The 24,223-nt window shown below is 36.4% G+C and overlaps 1 protein-coding gene across 1 annotated transcript in view; it reads left to right on the plus strand.

Moving 5' to 3' along the window:
* The first annotated feature begins 632 nt into the window (after positions 1 to 632).
* Positions 633 to 24,223, plus strand: part of LOC125800118 (uncharacterized) — a 29,366-nt gene continuing 5,775 nt past the window's right edge. Inside the window, exons 1-4 of the mRNA XM_049476482.1 lie at positions 633 to 834; positions 2,517 to 2,909; positions 4,611 to 4,664; positions 16,444 to 16,497. Coding sequence (XP_049332439.1) covers positions 633 to 834; positions 2,517 to 2,909; positions 4,611 to 4,664; positions 16,444 to 16,497 — 703 coding nt within the window. The remainder of the gene's footprint in view (positions 835 to 2,516; positions 2,910 to 4,610; positions 4,665 to 16,443; positions 16,498 to 24,223) is intronic.

The following is a 24,223-nucleotide window of genomic DNA, read 5'->3' on the forward strand; positions in this document are numbered from 1 at the left end:
TAGTAATTCCAAAAAGTCTACAAAAAATGATGCTAGAAAAGGTCCACGAGGGACATTTGGGCATGGAGAAGTGCAAGAGAAGGGCACGTGAAGTTATGTTCTGGCCCAGAATCAACAAGGAGATTACAGACTAGGTGTCATCCTGCCAGACATGCCTGAAATATAGGCCTAGAAACCCCTGTGAGCCACTGATGCCACATCCAGTGCCACAGAGACCATATCAGAAAGTAGGTGCTAATTTATTAACCTGCAACAACAAAGATTTTCTGATAGTCACAGATTACCACTCATTATATCCTGAAGTATGTGGTTTAAGCTCCACTACAGCAGAGCACGTAATCACGTGCATGAAGTCAATTTTTTCCAGACATGGCGTACCTACGGAGGTGTTTACAGACAACGGCCCACAATTTAGCTGTGCAAGTTTCAAAATTTTTTCTGAGGCATGGGACTTCGTACATTCTACGTCCAGTCCACATTTTCCACAATCGAATGGGCTGGTGGAAAAGTCTGTGGGAATTGTGAAAAAGCTGATGAGAAAAGCTAAAGACAGTGGAGGTGATTTCTACAAAGCACTACTTGCATATCGTAGTACCCCACTTGATTGCGGTTATTCACCTGCTCAGCTACTCATGGGGCGACGTATTCGCTCCAATCTACCTGTGAAGGATGACCTTCTTGACACGGAGGACGGTGAGACAGTAAGACAGCTCAAGGAATATGAGAGGTCAAAACAGAAGATCTACTATGACATGAAAGCAAGACAGCTCCCAGAGTTACATGAAGGTGACGGAGTGAGGCTCAAGGACAAAGAGGACACCTGGGGAAAGAAAGGTACTGTGCTGGAGCAAGTACAACCAAGGTCATACACGATTTAGACAGAGGATGGCGCTGTTCTAAGGAGGAATCGATGTGACATCTTGAAAGAACCAGAGCTGAATCAGACCAACAGTGGTTCGGAGACTCTTCCAGATAACTCTGTACGTAACTCTGACCAGGAGAAATCATGTGTTAGAAGGTCAACACGCGCACATAAACCTCCTGAGAGACTGATTGAGTCATGCTAAATAGAAGACTTACCACTGAAGTTACACGTTGTGTATAAAAAAAAAAGGACAATTTAGTTATGGTGAAGAATGTTCAGAAATGTGAGATTGGAAATGTTTAAAAAATGTGAGCTACAACTTTATTTCAATATTCTGCTTATGTTGTACGGTTATAGAAATTATAAGGACAGTTGTTTTTTTATATATATATATAAAAAAGGGAAGATGTAGTGATATGCAGCCAATAGGAGTTCGGGTCCTAGGTTAGGTTGGGCGCATGTGCAAGATGCTGTTGGGTGAACCTTTGCAGTGCTGTACTACAGAGATGGTGCCTGGTGTTATTACTCTGTTCAGAAACCAGTAAATGCAGTTTGCTTACTGAAATCAAGGTGTGCTTATTGCGAACCCAAGACAGATTCTGTTTAAACTTTTTACTAAAATGTGTTTCCAGTGTGACCAGGTAAGATCAGATTTTACTCTCCTGCATAAAAAGCACATCAACACGTGCACAACTCCCATTTCACTTGCTGTAACTGACTGTAATCATGCTCTCTCACCTGCTACTACCAGTGTATTACTCTCTATCAAACAACACAGTCTAACTGTATCCCTACACGCAAATCCCATTCAGTGTACACTTGTGTTAAATGTGGTGGAGATGCGTCTCTGATCACCTCTGAATGAAGATCATAATGTGATCTGATCATAAACTGCAGTTTCTGCATGATCATGTGAGAGGAGTTAAATATGATTTTTATATTGAGCTAAAAGTTAGAGAGGGTGATAAATATATTTAAACATTATAATAATAAGTTCCATGTTCATAATATACAGTATAGTGTGAAGGTTTGAACCCTGAGTCCAATGACACATGCTGTTTTATTTCAAAATATAAATAAGTGAATAGATCCTCTAAGGGAAACTAATTTAACATTTTCTGCACATTTTAGACAAAATTCCTATATATTTTTATGTTTATTTATTGTTTATTCGTGCAGATGAACAGTTGTTATGATTTAGAATGTACAGATGTGTGTTGTAAACTTTGAACTGAAAATTAAAATATATATAATTTCACTGTGGAAAGGCTGTACTAAAGACTGACTAGTCTCTAGTAAATTGTATGATTTTTTTTACTGCTAGAGCAATACTTAATAATGACCTGCATATTCTATAAATTAATAAGTAATATAACATCTCTCAGTCTCAGTTAGTGCAGTTTCAGACCCTAAAAATAAGGACAAATAAATTCTCATAAAACACCTGGAAGTGACACTAATCAACATTAGCATTTTTCTGCTGACACCACAAGGCCACACTAAGCTATCTACATTATTATTTAATAGATTTATTACTGTTTCAGAGATTTTACCATCAGCTGTTAAACATTTACATGTTCCTGAACAAATTACAGACCAAAACATTCTGATAATACAGTTAATAACTAACACATGTCCACTATATATATAGTATCTGAGTGTAGCAGTGAAACAGTAGAAGAAAGCGGGAGAGTTTTAAAGATGAGTGCAGTTTATCTGCTGCTGCTGCTGCTGGTGCTGGGCTGCAGTTTGTTGGAGGGACAGTCAGTCAGGGTGAATAGCATCACTCTGAGGGGTTCTGAAGACAGAGGAGACAGAGAGAACGAGATTCAGGCTGCTGAGAATCCAACAACTGAAGCTACAACCACAACCTCCACCCAACAAAGCTGCCAGCAGGACATCCACTCTGTACTGAGAGAGATGAGCGCTGTGCTGGCAGAGCTGAAAGTTGAACAGAGACACACGACGACTGCAGTGAACAACTTAGAGAGCAGACTGAGAGCCAGTGAGAGTCAAGTGGAGGAGCTGAAGAAGAAGAGTGAAGGTAAATCATGGAGCATGCTGTGTGTGTCTAAATCAGAGAAGAAGGGAATATTGTGAGATTCTCTTTTCTTAAATTCTCTTCATTCTGTTCAGCTTAATCTTAAACAGTGAGTCAGAGTGCAGTGGAGGAAATATCGGTTCTGAATTTGAGGAACTTAAAAAAACATCTGTAACAGATTTAATTCTCAGAATAAAGCTCAGCAGTAACTGTGTTCATTAATAAATATAACATGTATACTGTTCCCTTTATTACTTAGAGAAGCTGAACGACTTGAAAACATCACTCAACAATGAAGTGGAGATCTTAAAAAAGGAGAATCAAGGTAAGAAATTCATAATTTTATACAGAATGTTTATTTCTATACACAGATAAAGAGTACAGAAGACTTCCAGCTGATATCAGTTATTGCAGTTCTGTTATTATTGAGATATTCCTCTTTCTGATGATCATGTGATCAAAGCTGAGTTATGTTCAGTTCTTACAGTAAACAACTACGTCCTCAGTTAGATAATCAATATGAGTGTTTTATAACAGAATCTTTGATCTTATTTATAGCAAGTCTTTCCTGGACAGAGAATCCAAAGTGCTTCCTCTGATACTGAGATTTATTCAGTACTGAAGTATCAGTTAAATACATTCATTCAGGTCAAAATAGATTCGGAAACAAAATAGAGGAACGCAAAAGATGGAAAGAATTGTTAAAAGAAAAAAGAACGCAAAGCACAAAATGCAAAGAAAAAGTGGTGTTGCAAAAGATTCATCCTAAAAAAATATTGCAAGTGAAAAAAGGTAACTTATTTCTCTTCTTTGTTTGCAATATCAGATTATTTTTGGAATTTTTAGGAATTTTCATCTATATTTTCTCGTCAGCAATAAAGACCCCAATTTGGTCCACAGAAAAGGGCTATCGGAGAATCTGTACGAGAATAAAATACCCACTTAAGAATCTCTTCCAGGTTTTTGACCACTAGTGGGCACTCCAGAGTGAGTTCAAAATTAATTTCTTTATTTGGAACAACTGGGCAAAATCGTAGTTTATCATATTTTTTATTATAAATTTCCAACTAATAAAATGTACAAATTATCTCATTGCAACAATATTAAATATTTTAGTACATCAATAATAAAAGCCTTAACTAAAACTCCAGTTAAAAGTCTTTAAACATGCTCACAAACCAGTCAACACACAGTAGCAGTAAGGCTAGCGTCTTTACTGCCTAAAACCCTTTGACTTTGTCGTTGCCAAAAAATCTGAAAAGGATTGTTAATGAAGAGCAAACCATTTACCTTATGAAATCAGAAACGAGTAAAATAAGTACACATGTAGGAAAACAGCTCACTAACATTTGTTCTGTCCAATATCGAATGTGCGAACCGTGTCCTTAGCCCAAAAGTCCCAAAATGGGGCTAGAAAAAGGTAGAGGTGGAGAGTCACATCAATCAAGGTAAATCATGGAGCATGCTGTGTGTGTCTAAATCAGAGAAGAAGGAAATATAGTGAGATTCTCTTTTCTTAAATTCTATTCATTCTGTTCAGCTTAATCTTAAACAGTGAGTCAGAGTGCAGTGGAGGAAATATCGGTTCTGAATTTGAGGAACTTAAAAAAACATCTGTAACAGATTAAATTCTCAGAATAAAGCTCAGCAGTAACTGTGTTCATTAATAAATATAACATGTATACTGTTCCCTTTATTACTTAGAGAAGCTGAACGACTTGAAAACATCACTCAACAATGAAGGAATCAAGAATCAAGGTAAGAAAGTCAAAATTTTGTTCAGAATGTTTATTTCTGTACACAGATACAGAGTACAGAAGACTTCCAGCTGATATCAGTTATTGCAGTTCTGTTATTATTGAGATATTCCTCTTTCAGATTATCATGTGATCAAAGCTGAGTTATGTTCAGTTCTTACAGTAAACAACTACGTCCTCAGTTAGTTAATCAATATGAGTGTTTTATGACAGAATCTTTGATCTTATTTATAACATGTCTTTCCTGGACAGAGAATCCAAAGTGCTTCCTCTGATACTGAGATATATTCAGTACTGAAGTATCAGTTAAACATTTATTCAAAACAACGATCTACACACTTCAATTAAAAAAATAATTTAGTAAAAAAGAATGGTCTTTTGTAATGTACAGTTAATTAATTCCTACAAACTAAAACATGAATATTTGAGAAATGTTATGAAATCATGGAGCATGCTGTGTGTGTCTAAATCAGAGAAGAAGGGAATATTGTGAGATTCTCTTTGCTTAATTTCTCTTCATTCTGTTCAGCTTAATCTTAAACAGTGAGTCAGAGTGCAGTGGAGGAAATATCGGTTCTGAATTTGAGGAACTTAAAAAAACAACTGTAACAGATTTAATTCTCAGAATAGAGCTCAGCAGTAACTGTGTTCATTAATAAATATAACATGTATACTGTTCCCTTTATTACTTAGAGAAGCTGAACGACTTGAAAACATCACTCAACAATGAAGTGGAGATCTTAAAAAAGGAGAATCAAGGTAAGAAATTCAGAATTTTATACAGAATGTTTATTTCTATACACAGATAAGCCAGATATGTTTTAATGTTCATTACATTTAGTTGAGATATTTATTAATGTAGATCTTAGACAACAACAAACAAGTGAATAACAAAAAGCGTTCCTGTTGTTTGGGCAGTGCAACCTTTAAAAGTAAAACTCATTAATTTCCCATTGGTTCCTGGCACCATCTATTTGCATACTGAGCATGTCTCCCCCCAATTCACCATCAGTGTGTAGTCATGCCCAGGCTCCCTTTCACTGTGTAGTCAGTTGTAATCTACATGGCGGGTTTGTTGCCTTGTCTTAATGTTGACATTTGTATAACAATTCAGAATTATTCTACTAACATTGCATCATCAAGTGCCGGATTTTGTGAGGAGAATATTTAATTTAATTAATTGATCACATACTGTCACACCTATCATAGATTATAAAATCCTGGACTTGATACTTGATACTTGATACTTGATACTAAATTGTAGTAAACTACAATTTACTTCATTTATTTAATTACACTTAACAAGTGCATTGTTTGTACTTAATTTAGGGAGTTATTTATGGTTGGCCTCGTGCTCACTTTAACAATTACTCATAAAACAACAATATTATATCGTCGCTGTCCAATGAAAAACACTTATCTCCAAAACACCAACTTTAGAGGAAAGAGAAAAAAACTTGTAAACTTTCAGTTGAAGTCAATGTAAAAAGAGTTTATTTCAGGTAATTTTAAAGAGCTTCTATTGGTCCGTTCATCAAGAAATTTTGGTACAGTGTAAAGCACAGTTTGTGTGTTCAAATTATGGGTAACACTTTATAATACTGTTCCATAGTTAATAGGTAACTAAGCAGGAACTAAGCAGTAACTAAGTAAAAGTGCTGCATTAATACCTAAATCTTTTCTATTAACTACCAGGGAGTACTGAGTAATTACTCAGTACACAGTACTGAACTAATATTTATAGTAGTTCACTATTAACTTTACAATAATTACTGAGACTTACATATCTCCTGGAGAAATACTTACTAATTATGTCTCCTTTACAATAACTATTCATTAATTACTGCTCAAATCAACGTTAACTACTGAAAACCCTTACATGCCACCTGAGATCTATAGATCTAAATCAGTCTACACAAACAATTATTTGATCAGTGGCGATATTGTAGCGATCGTCGCGGGGTGTTTATGTGCGGCAGCCTATAGTGTCCTGTAGGGGTGGGGTTATGCTAATCCGGGGCCAGCAGGGCATTATGGGGGTGTGTTGTGGGTGTGTTAGGGGGACCCAGATCAGCAAGATCAGCAAGCTGGAGCAGCAGATCCGGTAGCTGAGCGGCGAAGAGTCTCGGCGGAGAAGCAGCAGCCCGCAGGAGGAGGGTACCGAGCGTTCTGCCTGCCATACCCTACCTGACGGGGCTAGCCAGCCACGAGCTCGGCTGGCTAGTAGGAGCGGGGAAAGGCAGCGCCGCATCAGCGAGAGCAGCGTTGAGCGGCTAAGCGTTCTCGCCGTAGAACTGAAGACACTGGTGAGACAAGCCCATCCAATATTCCCAGCCGGCATAAGGGATGAGATCGCATTTGACACATTTTTAAACGTGCTGGCACCAGGGAGCCTACAACGCCATGTGAGGCTCTCTGGAGCTACGTCCCTCAGCGCAGCCGTGGAAGAGGCGGAGAAAGCGGAACTCATCTTAAAAGATCCAAGACCCACCACTTGCCTCCAAGTCGACACAGCGGAGGAGTTAGAAGCAAGAGAGTGCCAGACACGGCCAGCGGAAAACGGCACCAGGCGCCGAACGGAAACGAGTCCGGGACCCCAGTGAGGGGTGGGAGGATCCCGGCGACAAACCCCCTCGTACACGAGCCAGTTGTGCAGCGTCGAAGGACAGCCGGTCAGCATGCTGATAGACACCGGCGCTACAGTGACCATCGTGCAGCCGGATCTACTCCCGGCGCTCAAGTCCGGAGCGCTGGAGGAGTGGGACACCCCCGACATCGTGCTGAGGTCAGTCACGGAAGACAAAGTGCGGCTGGAAGGGAGAAGCAGCGGGCGTGTAGTCATAGCCAGATGGGCCATCCGTCACCAAGTTTATCTCACGGCCATTCGCGATGCCTGTATACTGGGGCTGGACATTTGACGGAGCAAGCGCAAGTGACAGCCAGTACTCGTGGGCCGGAGGAGGGCATAGCCTCACCCGAACCGGCGGCTGCTAGTAACACACGCGAGGCGGTGAGGGAGCTGTGGCAGCGGAGCAGCGAGGGCCTCACTACGGAACAAGGTCAGAGACTGTGGGCATTGCTCGAGGCGAACCTGGATGCGTTCACGGCCCGAGAGGAGGATTGTACTCGCAGCAACTCCCCGTTGCTAAACAACAAGTGGCGGAGCAAAAACTAACAGAAAAGGGAGCGGTGTTATCGAAGGAGGCAACACACTATCCTGGTGTGTTGGGTCATCACTAGTGATAGGGGGAGTCCTAATGAGTGGGTTGGGTAATTGGCCGTGTAAATTGGGGAGAAAATGGGAAAAATTAGAAATAAAATTATGAAAAAAATAGACTAGTGAACTAAATAGAGGAATGCAAAGGATGGAAAGAATTGCAAAAAGAACGCGAAGTGTAAAATGCAAGGATTGCAAAAGATTAATTTTCTAAAACAAATATTGCTATCGGAGAATCTGTACGAGAATAAAATACCCACTTAAGAATCTCTTCCAGGTTTTTGACCACTAGTGGCCACTCCAGAGTGGGTTCAAAATTAATGAATTTATTTGGAACAACTGAGCAACATCATAGGTTATCATATTTTTTATTAGAATTTTCCAACTAATAAAATGTACAAATTATCTCATTACAACAATATTAAATATTTTAGTACATCAATAATAAAAGCCTTAACTAAAACTCCAGTTAAAAGTATTTTAAACAGGCTCACAAACCAGTCAACACACAGTAGCAGTAATGCTAGCGTCTTTACTGCCTAAAACCCTTTGACTTTACAAATTTCAAATAAAATTTCTCTGTGTCTGCGATCGTGACCTCCTTCCTCTCTAAAACACACCTGGCAGGTGAGAAGATGGACTTGTGGAAGTGGATGAACTGAAGACTAAAAGTGATGGTAATAAATTATTATTTATTTTGTTAGGAATAAATATGAGAAATGGGCAGCAGAGTGCACTGCAGGTAGTGTGTAGAGCACAGCTCCAGACTCTGTTCTGGTTCATGCATCCGATGTTGAGCATCAAGGTTCTTATCAGCCTGAACGGAACCAGTTCTTTGGGTGGAAAATGGCAATCAGAGAATCTCTACGAGAATAAAATACTCACTTAAGAATCTCTTCCAGGTTTTTGGCCACTAGAGGGTTCTTCAGAGTGAGTCCAAAATGAATGAATTCATATGGAGCAAAATCATAGTTTATAAATGTATTATAATTTGCTGACTGATAAAAGTTATTCTCAACACAACATGATAAATATTTCAGTACATTAAACATATGCTTTAAACTGCAGTTAAAAGTGTTTTAAACACCAACCAGTCAGCACACAGTAGCAGTAATGCTAGCGTCTTTACTGCCCAAAACCCTTTTCCTGTAAAAATATACATATATTGGAAAGACATCATTCTGCTTTCCAAAATTCAAGTTAAATCTTGGACAAGTGCACCATTCCACCAAATGGGTGCGATTTGTTTGATGTAACTCTTCCAAATTAAACTTAATTTTTTGTAACTCTTTTTTTTAATCCAATAACACGTATATTTAACTATTCAAAACATGTACGGGTCAATCTCAGGCAGCTTTACTTAATATTTCATAAAGTTTCTTCCAAGATGTTTATATTTTTCTCATTCCTGTTTCCAAATCTCATGTGACATTTAAGAAACATGTTTAAAAGCAAGTTCACTACTTGCTTTTATTTTCTTTCAAGTCTTTATTTTAAATAAAAGGTTGACTGATCCTTCAAATAATTTATATTATTTGACAAAAAAATACTCTATATTCATAAACATTATATCTATCTAAAATATGCAAAGCTATTTTTATCTTTTTAAGAAGAGCCAAACCTGTAAATTATCAAATTTATTATCATGCAATTTATTTAACAAATGGATAAAGGATGAACCAAATAGAATTAGGAAAAAGTGGTTTACATTAACTGATATTCACATTAATAAATCAATAAACCATTGGGCAATACTCATTCCTGTTACTGGCACTTATTTTTGTTACTGACACTCAGTCCTGTTACTTTTTATGTTTTGAGTAATAGAACTGAAAGTAACAGGACTCACTCCTTTTACTGGCACTCAGTCCTGTTACTGGCACTCACTCCTGTTGCTTTTTATTTTTTGAGAAACAGCACTGAAAATAACAGGACTGAGTTTTTAGCATAGAATTAGCAACACATGAAAAATAACTACATGGCGGCTATGCTAATAGCATGAGGACACAGAGCACATTCTAGTGATTTTCCCAAAATATAAATATAAATAAGATCTAAAAATTACTTTAGGTAACATGAATAAGTGTTGAAATTGACCTCCTCAGTCATAGTTACAATAAGATCAAATATACAGAAAAACTAATGAGGGAACTTAATTTTGGTCTCCCCATGATCTTTAGAACAACCAGCTGATGTCACTTCCTGTTGTAGATGTGACTTGTAGAATGTTCCAGATGTTTCAGATGGGGTAATGTTTTACGGTAACAGGAAAGAGTAAAACCCAGAGACACAACTAAAATGTGTATATTAACTTAAATATTATGGATTATAGTAAAAAATATTTCTACATTCACACAATGCAAAAAAAAAATTACATCTGAGAATTTTAATATTTATATTTCATGGTAAAGTTTATAGAGAGTGGGGACAGGTAACAAATGCTATTTTTACTGTTTAGTGTTTTTTTTTATTACATATCTAATTTTTGCAATTAGGTCAATGTACAAGACACTATGCTTAATAATACAATCTATTTAAAAGTTATTTTGTGTGCACATTTATACATCATTTCCTGTGGACAGAAATTCAGCAGAATATGTCTACTATTTTAAATTTGTGCTTTTAGACGTTTAGCTCCGTTTACTCCCATTCATTGTGTCTCACTCTCGTCTCCCTTTAGCGGTTTACAGTCATTTTCTGATATAATGGAGAATATAGGAGGTGGGTAGGCTGGTCATAAACTGACTCTGGTTTAATTCTTGTTCTGGTCACTGTCACTGAGGAGTTAGGTGTGTTCTCTGTCTCTGGGGTCGTGACCTCCTTCCTCTCTAAAACACACCTGGCAGGTGAACAGGCTAGACTAAATTACTAGCAGGAGTGTGTGTGCTGGTACCTGATAGACTGGTGAACTGTGCAGGGGGGATTCCTGCCTTGTGTTCAATGATTCCAGCTGGAATCTGTATTTACTGTGATCCTGATCAGGAAGAAGCAGATGAGAAGATGAACTGATGGAGGGATTCTTACACTCACATGCCTAAAGTCACGGGATAGCAATATGTAAATTGAAGTAACCTCAGGGGACAGCTTGGGAACGCCCACACCAGTATAAACTGTGAGGTGTTATCTTGTGAGTGAGGTTAAACTCTAACCAGTATGCTCGTGGTTAAGACATGAATTACCAGAGTTAGAGTGAGACCTGATAGTGGTTTTCAGATGCATTAGAACGTTCCATTTCTTAAGTTGTGCAGAGATTTAACATTCCTTGATTCACAGTCTCACGTGTGTACCGTAAATACATCATAAAAGCATTACCACCCACTACACTGTCTGCTGTGGGTGTATCAGTGCCATCTGGATAAATTTACAGACATCTGATCTACATTCAAGCAGCAGACATTTAATTCCCCACAGTTTATTTTAAATACAGGTTTAAATTGTTCTGCAAATTCCCACTGTAAAGTTAATTAAACACGAGGACTTTGGTGAAAATGACTGTAAGTGAAATGCTGTGTACTTTGTTATTCAGAGTCACTGAAAGACTTGAAAAACTCCCTGAAGATCACAGAGAACAATGTGGAGATCCTGAAAAAGGAGAACCAAGGTACTAAATTCAGTTTTTCTAAGAAAACCTCTAAGAACTTTATCAAGAGGGAGAACTTTCTATAAACAGACAGATTAAAGAAATTGATGCATTGTTGAACTTAAATGTTTTTTATATTTTCTTCTTGAGGTTTTAGAGTGAATTAGTATTATTTAACAAACAATCCCAATTAATATATACAATCTAACCACAAGTTTTTCTAATCTGTATAATAATTTATATAATTTTAGTTTAGATTTTGCTCTTTTACTTGCACAGCGTGTGTCTCTATTTCCACTGTAAATGTGATTCATTGTTTATTTCTTGAAACTTTGCATTTGGACAACATGTGTTACTATGTTAATATTAATAATGTTCAATAAAGCAGAAGAAATCTGTCATCAGTGTTGAATTGATTTCTTCAACATTCTGTTTATTAAAGAGAGAAAAGTGGTGTTTTCAGCATCACTTTCAGGCGGGGAATCGGCTAGTCATGGACCATACAGCATTGATGTTACTCTGGTCTACAAACACGTCTTCATCAACATCGGAAACGCTTACAACCCAGTTACAGGTAGGTTATGATTTATTTTAGATTAGGTCAGATTCAGCACGTCTGTACATTTATTAAAGGAAATTTGTCGTCACCTTTTGTTTTTTTTAGATGGAACTGTGTTCTTAATCAGTTATGAATGAGTCAGAATTCTGTTACAAATAATCCTAAATATGAGACTAAATTCTTAACTTTAAGAATGTTTTATGAAATGCACCCCTGAACTGAGTAATCAAGTTCATTATATTCTATGTTTAACAGGCTGGTTGATGAGATCCCTGTTTTTCTCACTTTATCTATAATTCAGGTTTCTTCACTGCCCCTGTCAGAGGAGTCTACGAGTTCAAAATCTATGCTTTTGGACACGGTGGAAGACGTATATCAGTGGCCTTACAGAAGAATGGACATCATGTAACAGGAGCACATGTTTATCAACAACCAAATGAGGCAAATTCCTCTAATGGAGTCTCACTGTTACTGGAAGTAGGAGATGTTGTCTGTGTGAAGGTCAGAGCTAATGCATGGGTATTTGACAGTACATTTCATCACACCACCTTTAGTGGTCAAATGTTGTTTCCTGTTTGAAACTCAGAGAGGTGAAAGTTCATCACTCTATCCGTACTCTATTCTTTATTTTCTTTAAAATAAGTAATACTGTATATCTGCCTTCCATGTTGTTGTAATGACTAAAAGTGTGGAGGAGACTAAGTATCTAATAATGTGTGATCTTCACTATGTTACCATTTCACACTTAATGAACAACATAATCTCTCATGTAATTCATATTGTGATGAAATGAGAACTGATTTTATAAAAGAATAAATCTGAACTTGTGATCTGTAAAACCTGATGTTACAGTGGATTATTGTAACTGAGTACAGAAGACTCCCAGCTGATATCAGTTATTGCAGTTCTGTTATTATTGAGATATTCCTCTTTCAGATGATCATGTGATCAAAGCTGAGTTATGTTCAGTTCTTACAGTAAACAACTACGTCCTCAGTTAGTTAATCAATATGAGTGTTTTATGACAGAATCTTTGATCTTATTTATAGCATGTCTTTCCTGGACAGAGAATCCAAAGTGCTTCCTCTGATACTGAGATATATTCAGTACTGAAGTATTGGTTAAATATTTATTTAGAATAACATTCTTCATACTAAAATAAAAAAAAATAAGTAGGTAAAGAATAATGCTTCTTTGTAATGTAATTCCTTGTAATTCCTACAAAGTAAAACATGAATGGTAAAAAAATGCTATTATTTTTAAATGTATTTATTAAACAATTATAAGTAGAGAACACGCAGTCAGAGGCCTCTGAAGAGTTCATTTACCAGCATATCTGTAAGTCAAGTCAAGGATTTTATATTGTCATTAATCTGAGTACAGGTACACAGTGTAACAAAATTACATTCTTCTGGAACCATGGTGCAACATGGGATAGCAATACAATAGACAAACATAAAGTGCAAAAAGTAACGATAGTGCAACACAAAACTATAACACTACAATAAATACAGCTGACGAGACAGTTTAACAGACAGGACAGTGCAGTACTGATACGGTATAATGAAATGTGCATAGTGAGAATAAGGTGAAGAGATATGTAACATACGGTAACATATAGAACATACATGATCACAGCAGTTACTGAGGAGAGTTTATAGTTCTATAGAATGAAGCTTCAAATATTGCTGATAGGGATAGAGGCATTTCGGCCTCTGTGTGCTGAGTGTGTGTGTGTGTGTGTGTGTGTGTGTGTGTGTGTGTGTGTGTGTGTGTGTGTGTGAGAAAAGGTCAGTTCAGTTCTGTGTGTGTTGAGGAGTCTGACTGCCTGGTGGATGAAACTGTTGCAGAGTCTGGTAGTGGGGGCTTGGGCACTTTGGTATCTTCTGCTGGACAGCATTAGAGTGAAGAGTCCATGTGAGGGATGAGTGGGGTCGTTCACAATGCTGGTGTCTTTGTGGATGCAGCGTGTGGTGTAGATGTCGGTGATGGAGAGGAGAGAGACTCTGATGATCTTCTCATCTGTCCTCACTATCTGCTGTAGGGTCTTGTGATCCGAGATGTTGCAGTTCCCAAAACAGACGGTACTGCAGGTGCTTAAGATGCTTTCTACAGTCTCTCTGTAGATCATGGTGAGGATGGGAGGTCTCCAGTCTCCACAGGAAGTAGAGACGCTGCTGGGCTTTCTTTGTTATGGAGCTGGTGTTGAGGAACCAGGTGAGGTTCTCTGTAATGTGAACACAGAGGAACTTGGTGTTCTTTACAATTTCCACTGCAGAGCTGTTAATGTTCAGCAGGTGGTGGACACCTGGAGCTCTCCTGAAGTCAACAATCATCTCATTGTTCTCTGCACAGGTCTGTTATCCACTGCACCTCCTCTCTGTATGCTGACTTGTTGTTCTTGCTGATGAGCCTAACTACAGTTGTGTCATCAGCAAACTTGATGATGTGGTTTGAGCTATACTTTGCAGTACAGTCATGAGTCAGCAGAGTCAACAGCAGTGGACTGAGCACACAGCCCTGAGGGGCACCGGTGCTCAGTATGGTGGTGCTGGAGGTGTTTTTTCTGATCCTGACAGATTGTGGTCTCTCAGTCAGAAAATCTTAAACCCATTTGCAGAATGAGGAGATCAGGCCCAGCAAGCTCAGTTTTCCGATCAGATGCTGAGGGATGATGGTGTTGAATGCTGAACTGAAGTCGATGAACAGCATTCGAACATAGCAGTCTTTATTGTCCAGGTGGGTGAGAGTCAGGTGGAGTGCAGTTGAGATGGCATCGTCTTTATTAGAGGAGTCCTGCTACTGATCATGCAATGTACACCTTGCATTAGCATGAGTTTCATATGTGATTAGTACCTGGATCGACTTAGACTGGATTCTGTTTACACTTTTTACTAAAATGTGTTTCCAGTGTGACCAGGTAAGATCAGATTTTACTCTCCTGCATAAAAAGCACATCAACACGTGCACAACTCCCATTTCACTTGCTGTAACTGACTGTAATCATGCTCTCTCACCTGCTACTACCAGTGTATTACTCTCTATCAAACAACACAGCCTAACTGTATCCCTACACGCAAATCCCATTCAGTGTACACTTGTGTTAAATGTGGTGGAGATGCGTCTCTGATCACCTCTGAATGAAGATCATAATGTGATCTGATCATAATCTGCAGTTTCTGCATGATCATGTGAGAGGAGTTAAATATAATATTCATACTGAGCTAAAAGTTAGAGAGGGTGATAAATATATTTAACAATTACAGATTTACAATTCAACAGTCTACTCCAAAATGTTAGTCCTCAGTTAAATGACACATGCTGCTCATTAAATTAAAAATAAGTGAACAGATCCTCTACAGGAAACATTTTCTGCACATTATAGTCACAATTCTTATTTATCACTATGGGTAGTTTCACTAGGGTGAATAGTCCACTCTAAACACATGACTAACACATGCACAACATTTTGTACCGCTAGAGCAATATTTAATAATGGCCTGTATATTTTATAAATTAATAAGTAATATAAAATCTCTCAGTCTCAGTCAGTGCAGTTTCAGACCCTAAACATGAGGACAAAAAAGTTCCTATAAAACACCAGGTAGTTTTCTGCTGACACCACAAGACCACACTAAACTATCTACATTATTATTTTATTACAGTTTCAGAGATTCAACTGTTAAAGATGCACATGTTCCTGAACAAATTACAAACCAGAACATTCTGATAATACAGTTAATGATTAACCAGTGTACAGTATATATATTTAAAGTAGTATCTGTGTGTAGCAGTGAAACAGTAGAGGAAAGCGGGAGAGTTTTAAAGATGAGTGCAGTTTATCTGCTGCTGCTGCTGGTGCTGGGCTGCAGTTTGTTGGAGGGACAGTCAGTCAGGGTGAATAGCATCACTCTGAGGGGTTCTGAAGACAGAGGAGACAGAGAGAACGAGATTCAGGCTGCTGAGAATCCCACAACTGAAGCTACAACCACAACCTCCACCCAACAAAGCTGCCAGCAGGACATCCACTCTGTACTGAGAGAGATGAGCGCTGTGCTGGCAGAGCTGAAAGTTGAACAGAGACACACGACGACTGCAGTGAACAACTTAGAGAGCAGACTGAGAGCCAGTGAGAGTCAAGTGGAGGAGCTGAAGAAGAAGAGTGAAGGTAAATCATGGAGCATGCTGTGTGTGTCTAAATCAGAGAAGAAGGGAATATAGTGAGATTCTCTTTTCTTAAATTCTCTTCATTCTGTTCAGCTTAATCTTAAACAGTGAGTCAGAGTGCAGTGGAGGAAATATCGGTTCTGAATTTGAGGAACTTAAAAGGAGGAGCTTAAGGAGCTTAATTCTCAGAATAAAGCTCAGCAGTAACTGTGTTCATTAATAAATATAACATGTATACTGTTCCCTTTATTACTTAGAGAAGCTGAACGACTTGAAAACATCACTCAACAATGAAGGAATCAAGAATCAAGGTAAGAAAGTCAAAATTTTGTTCAGAATGTTTATTTCTGTACACAGATACAGAGTACAGAAGACTTCCAGCTGATATCAGTTATTGCAGTTCTGTTATTATTGAGATATTCCTCTTTCAGATGATCATGTGATCAAAGCTGAGTTATGTTCAGTTCTTACAGTAAACAACTACGTCCTCAGTTAGTTAATCAATATGAGTGTTTTATGACAGAATCTTTGATCTTATTTATAGCATGTCTTTCCTGGACAGAGAATCCAAAGTGCTTCCTCTGATACTGAGATATATTCAGTACTGAAGTATCAGTTAAACATTTATTCAAAACAACGATCTACACACTTCAATTAAAAAATAATTTAGTAAAAAATAATGGTCTGTAACAACATCTGTAACAGATTTAATTCTCAGAATAAAGCTCAGCAGTAACTGTGTTCATTAATAAATATAACATGTATACTGTTCCCTTTATTACTTAGAGAAGCTGAACGACTTGAAAACATCACTCAACAATGAAGTGGAGATCTTAAAAAAGGAGAATCAAGGTAAGAAATTCAGAATTTTATACAGAATGTTTATTTCTGTACACAGATAAGCCAGACATGTTTTAATGGTCATTACATTTAGTTGAGATATTTATTAATGTAGATCTTAGACAGCAACAAACAAGTGAATAACAAAAAGCGTTCCTGTTGTTTGGGCAGTGCAACCTTTAAGAGTAAAACTCATTTTCCATTGGTTCTTGGCACCATCTATTTGCATACTGAGCATGTCTCCCCCCAATTCACCATCAGTGTGTAGTCATGCCCAGGCTCCCTTTCACTGTGTAGTCAGTTGTAATCTACATGGCGGGTTTGTTGCCTTGTCTTAATGTTGACATTTGTATAACAATTCAGAATTATTCTACTAACATTGCATCATCAAGTGCCGGATTTTGTGAGGAGAATATTTAATTTAATTAATTGATCACATACTGTCACACCTATCAAAGATTATAAAATCCAAGACTGGATACTGAATTCAGGATTTAAATAGAGCTGTGTGACTAAGGTTAATATAAATAAAGTAACTACAATTTACTTAATTTATTTAATTACACTTAACAAGTGCATTGTTTGTACTTTATTAGTTATTTATGGTTGGCCTCGTGCTCACTTTAACAATTACTCATAAAACAACAATATTATATCGTCGCTGTCCAATGAAAAACACTTATCTCCAAAACACCAACTTTACAGGAAAGAGAAAAAAACTTGTAAACTTTCAGTTGAAGTCAATGTAAAAAGAGTTTATTTCAGGTAATTTTAAAGAGTTTCTCTAGGTCCGTTCATCAAGAAATTTTGGTACAGTGTTTGTGTGTTCAAATTATGGGTAACACTTTATAATACTGTTCCATAGTTAATAGGTAACTAAGCAGGAACTAAGCAGTAACTAAGTAAAAGTGCTGCATTAACACTTAAATATTTTCTATTAACTACCAGGGAGTACTGAGTAATTACTCAGTAGATAGTACTGAACTAATATTTATAGTAGTTCACAATTAACTCCACAATAATTACTGAGACTTACATATCTCCTGGAGAAATACTTACTAATTATGTCTCCTTTACAATAACTATTCATTAATTACTGCTCAAATCAACGTTAACTACTGAAAACCCTTACATGCCACCTGAGATCTATAGATCTAAATCAGTCTACACAACCAATTATTTGATCAGTGGTGATATTGTGGCAATCGTCGCGGGGTGTTTATGTGCGTCAGCCTATAGTGTCCTGTAGGGGTGGGGTTATGCTAATCCGGGGCCAGCAGGGCATTATGGGGGTGCGTTGTGGGTGTGTTAGGGGGACCCACCATGTCTGTGGATGTTAGCCAGTTTAGCCACCTGGGTTTTTTGGCTGTGTGAGCGGATCGGGTTTTACTCTCCAAGCACTTATAAGAGCTGTAAGCGAGCGTTACAATCGTTACAATATTAAAGGCATATTTGAATTAAGCACGTGACACCATTTGTAGTAGTGGTAACCTTAATTATCTTATTATCCTCATTATCTTCCAAATATTAGCAACATATAGTAAAATACTACAGTGTGTATTACTCTGCTCAACCCCCATTTTTTAGAAGAAAAAAAACAACATTATAATGTAATATTATTACAAAGGAGACATTAATTAAAGTTCTCCAGAAGGCATCTAAGATTCTAAGAATGACTGTAATAATTGAATAATCATTGCTTTAATATTAAGTATCAGGCTTATAAAAGTGCATCTTCAGCCTGCAGTCTCACAGAGCCTTTTTAACTGCGCATTATTAGGGTAATTACGGTAATTCCACAGCGGCCGCAGCTCTCCTGGTCCTCCGTGTAAATTCTCTGCTGCTGCTGCTGCTGGACGTCTTAGAGAGACTGATTCTTTCATATTTCTGTATTTGATTGAAAATAAACTAGTAATCCAGATATTGAGATCTTTTCCAGCTTATTTTACCCCTGGATCAGACGAGGACTCTTTTTGTGTTGTTAAACAGCTTTAGGATGTGTGTTAGCTAGCCAAGTTGTGTGTGTAGTTAGCATTAACCAGCTAAGTTAGCTAGGTTATGTGTGTGTTAGTTAGCTAGGTTAAATGTGTTATTATTATTATTATTATTATTATTATTATTATTATTAATGTATATTTCATTTTGTAATACTGTGTCCTGATCTGCAGTAACTCTTCAGTAATTAGTAATTAGTTACCATGTTTCTCACTTTATAATACTGTGACATGATCTACATTAACTCTTCAGTAATTAGTAATTAGTTACCATGTTTCTTACTTTATAATACTGTCCTGATCTGCAGTAACTCTTCAGTAATTAGTAATTAGTTACCATGTTTCTCACTTTATAATACTGTGACATGATCTACATTAACTCTTCAGTAATTAGTAATTAGTTACCATGTTTCTCACTTTATAATACTGTGTCCTGATCTGCAGTAACTGTTCAGTAATTAGTAATTAGTTACCATGTTTCTATCTTAATAATACTGTGTCCTGATCTGAAGTAACTCTTCAGTAATTAGTAATTAGTTACCATGTTTCTCACTTTATAATACTGTGACATGATCTACATTAACTCTTCAGTAATTAGTAATTAGTTACCATGTTTCTCACTTTATAATACTGTGTCCTGATCTGAAGTAACTCTTCAGTAATTAGTAATTAGTTACCATGTTTCTATCTTAATAATACTGTGTCCTGATCTGAAGTAACTCTTCAGTAATTAGTAATTAGTTACCATGTTTCTCACTTTATAATACTGTGACATGATCTACATTAACTCTTCAGTAATTAGTAATTAGTTACCATGTTTCTTACTTTATAATACTGTCCTGATCTGCAGTAACTCTTCAGTAATTAGTAATTAGTTACCATGTTTCTCACTTTATAATACTGTGACATGATCTACATTAACTCTTCAGTAATTAGTAATTAGCTACCATGTTTCTTACTTTATAATACTGTGTCCTGATCTGCAGTAACTCTTCAGTAATTAGTAACTATTTACCATGTTTCTCACTTTATAATACTGTGTCCTGATCTGCAGTAACTCTTCAGTAATTAGTAATTAGTTACCATGTTTCTCACTTTATAATACTGTGACATGATCTACATTAACTCTTCAGTAATTAGTAATTAGTTACCATGTTTCTTACTTTATAATACTGTGTCCTGATCTGCAGTAACTCTTCAGTAATTAGTAACTAGTTACCATGTTTCTCACTTTATAATACTGTGTCCTGATCTGCAGTAACTCTTCAGTAATTAGTTACCATGTTTCTTACTTTATAATACTGTGTCCTGATCTGAAGTAACTCTTCAGTAATTAGTTACCATGTTTCTCACTTTATAATACTGTGTCCTGATCTGCAGTAACTCTTCAGTAATTAGTATATAGTTACCATGTTTCTATCTTAATAATACTGTGTCCTGATCTGCAGTTACTCTTCAGTAATTAGTAATTAGTTATCATGTTTCTCACTTTATAATACTGTGTCCTGATCTGCAGTAACTCTTCAGTAATTAGTAATTAGTTACCATGTTTCTCACTTTATAATACTGTGTCCTGATCTGCAGTAACTCTTCAGTAATTAGTAATTAGTTACCATGTTTCTCACTTTATAATACTGTGTCCTGATCTGCAGTAACTCTTCAGTAATTAGTAATTAGTTACCATGTTTCTCACTTTATAATACTGTGTCCTGATCTGCAGTAACTCTTCAGTAATTAGTAATTAGTTACCATGTTTCTCACTTTATAATACTGTGTCCTGATCTGCAGTAACTCTTCAGTAATTAGTAATTAGTTACCATGTTTCTATCTTAATAATACTGTGTCCTGATCTGAAGTAACTCTTCAGTAATTAGTAATTAGTTACCATGTTTCTCACTTTATAATACTGTGTCCTGATCTGCAGTAACTCTTCAGTAATTAGTAATTAGCTACCATGTTTCTCACTTTATAATACTGTGTCCTGATCTGCAGTAACTGTTCAGTAATTAGTAATTAGTTACCATGTTTCTCACTTTATAATACTGTGTCCTGATCTGCAGTAACTCTTCAGTAATTAGTAATTAGTTACCATGTTTCTCACTTTATAATACTGTGTCCTGATCTGCAGTAACTCTTCAGTAATTAGTAATTAGTTACCATGTTTCTATCTTAATAATACTGTGTCCTGATCTGAAGTAACTCTTCAGTAATTAGTAATTAGTTACCATGTTTCTCACTTTATAATACTGTGTCCTGATCTGCAGTAACTCTTCAGTAATTAGTAATTAGCTACCATGTTTCTCACTTTATAATACTGTGTCCTGATCTGCAGTAACTGTTCAGTAATTAGTAATTAGTTACCATGTTTCTATCTTAATAATACTGTGTCCTGATCTGAAGTAACTCTTCAGTAATTAGTAATTAGTTACCATGTTTCTCACTTTATAATACTGTGTCCTCATCTACAGTAACTCTTCAGTAATTAGTAATTAGTTACCATGTTTCTTACTTTATAATACTGTGTCCTGATCTGCAGTAACTCTTCAGTAATTAGTAATTAGTTACCATGTTTCTCACTTTATAATACTGTGACATGATCTACATTAACTCTTCAGTAATTAGTAATTAGTTACCATGTTTCTTACTTTATAATACTGTGTCCTGATCTGCAGTAACTCTTCAGTAATTAGTTACCATGTTTCTTACTTTATAATACTGTGTCCTGATCTGCAGTAACTCTTCAGTAATTAGTATATAGTTACCATGTTTCTATCTTAATAATACTGTGTCCTGATCTGCAGTTACTCTTCAGTAATTAGTAATTAGTTACCATGTTTCTCACTTTATAATACTGTGACATGATCTACATTAACTCTTCAGTAATTAGTAATTAGTTATCATGTTTCTCACTTTATAATACTGTGTCCTGATCTGCAGTAACTCTTCAGTAATTAGTAATTAGTTACCATGTTTCTCACTTTATAATACTGTGTCCTGATCTGCAGTAACTCTTCAGTAATTAGTAATTAGTTACCATGTTTCTATCTTAATAATACTGTGTCCTGATCTGAAGTAACTCTTCAGTAATTAGTAATTAGTTACCATGTTTCTCACTTTATAATACTGTGTCCTGATCTGCAGTAACTCTTCAGTAATTAGTAATTAGCTACCATGTTTCTCACTTTATAATACTGTGTCCTGATCTGCAGTAACTGTTCAGTAATTAGTAATTAGTTACCATGTTTCTCACTTTATAATACTGTGTCCTGATCTGCAGTAACTCTTCAGTAATTAGTAATTAGTTACCATGTTTCTCACTTTATAATACTGTGTCCTGATCTGCAGTAACTCTTCAGTAATTAGTAATTAGTTACCATGTTTCTATCTTAATAATACTGTGTCCTGATCTGAAGTAACTCTTCAGTAATTAGTAATTAGTTACCATGTTTCTATCTTAATAATACTGTGTCCTGATCTGAAGTAACTCTTCAGTAATTAGTAATTAGTTACCATGTTTCTATCTTAATAATACTATGACATGATCTACAGTAACTCTTCAGTAATTAGTAATTAGTTACCATGTTTCTCACTTTATAATACTGTGTCCTCATCTACAGTAACTCTTCAGTAATTAGTAATTAGTTACCATGTTTCTCACTTTATAATACTGTGTCCTGATCTGCAGTAACTCTTCAGTAATTAGTAATTAGTTACCATGTTTCTATCTTAATAATACTGTGTCCTGATCTGAAGTAACTCTTCAGTAATTAGTAATTAGTTACCATGTTTCTCACTTTATAATACTGTGTCCTGATCTGCAGTAACTCTTCAGTAATTAGTAATTAGTTACCATGTTTCTCACTTTATAATACTGTGTCCTGATCTGCAGTAACTCTTCAGTAATTAGTAATTAGTTACCATATTGCTCACTTTATAAGACTGTGACATGATCTACATGATCTAGTCCGTTATCTAACACAAATATTTATTCATTTAAACATGATTTCCCCCAGAATAAGGATGTAGGACACAACCTTGAGTAAAGCTGTATGTGAGACATCACTTCTACTGAGCACATCTCGAGGAGGACTGAAGTGAGGCACAGGTTTAGAATAAACACCTGTAACACACTGACAGAATATTACAAAAATGGGGGTTAAGCAGACTACTGCACATTTCAGTGTGTCTAACATTTGGAAGATATTGAGGATACTATATATTTTCTCATCATCAATAAAGACCCCAATTTGACCCCACAGAAAAGGGCTATCGGAGAATCTCTACGAGAATAAAATACCCACTTAAGAATCTCTTCCAGGTTTTTGACCACTAGTGGCCACTCCAGAGTGGGTTCAAAATTAATTTATTTATTTGGAACAACTGAGCAAAATCATAGTTTATCATATTTTTTTTTTTATAATTTTCCAACTAATAAAATGTACACATTATCTCATTACAACAATATTAAATATTTTAGTATATCAATAATAAAAGCCTTTTAAACTCCAGTTAAAATCCTTTTAAACATGCTCACAAACCAGTCAACACACAGTAGCAGTAATGCTAGCGTCTTTACTGCCTAAAACCCTTTGACTTTCCAAATTTCAAGTAAAATTTCTCTGTGTCTGCTGTCGTGACCTCCTTCCTCTCTAAAACACACCTGGCAGGTGAGAAGACGGACTTGTGGTTGCCAAAAAATCTGAAAAGGATTGTTAATGAAGAGCAAACCATTTACCTTATGAAATCAGAAACCAGTAAAATAAGTACACATGTAGGAAAACAGCTTACTAACATTTGTTTTGTCCAATATCGTATGTGCAAACCGTGTCCTTAACCCAAAAGTCCCAAAATGGGGCTAGAAAAAGGTAGAGGTGGAGAGTCACATCAATCAAGGTAAATCATGGAGCATGCTGTGTGTGTCTAAATCAGAGAAGAAGGGAATATTGTGAGATTCTCTTTTTTAAATTCTCTTCATTCTGTTCAGCTTAATCTTAAACAGTGAGTCAGAGTGCAGTGGAGGAAATATCAGTTCTGAATTTGAGGAACTTAAAAAAACATCTGTAACAGATTTAATTCTCAGAATAAAGCTCAGCAGTAACTGTGTTCATTAATAAATATAACATGTATACTGTTCCCTTTATTACTTAGAGAAGCTGAACGACTTGAAAACATCACTCAACAATGAAGTGGAGATCTTAAAAAA

Source organism: Astyanax mexicanus, chromosome 1 (assembly GCF_023375975.1).
Source record: "Astyanax mexicanus isolate ESR-SI-001 chromosome 1, AstMex3_surface, whole genome shotgun sequence".
Lineage (NCBI taxonomy): Eukaryota > Metazoa > Chordata > Actinopteri > Characiformes > Acestrorhamphidae > Astyanax > Astyanax mexicanus.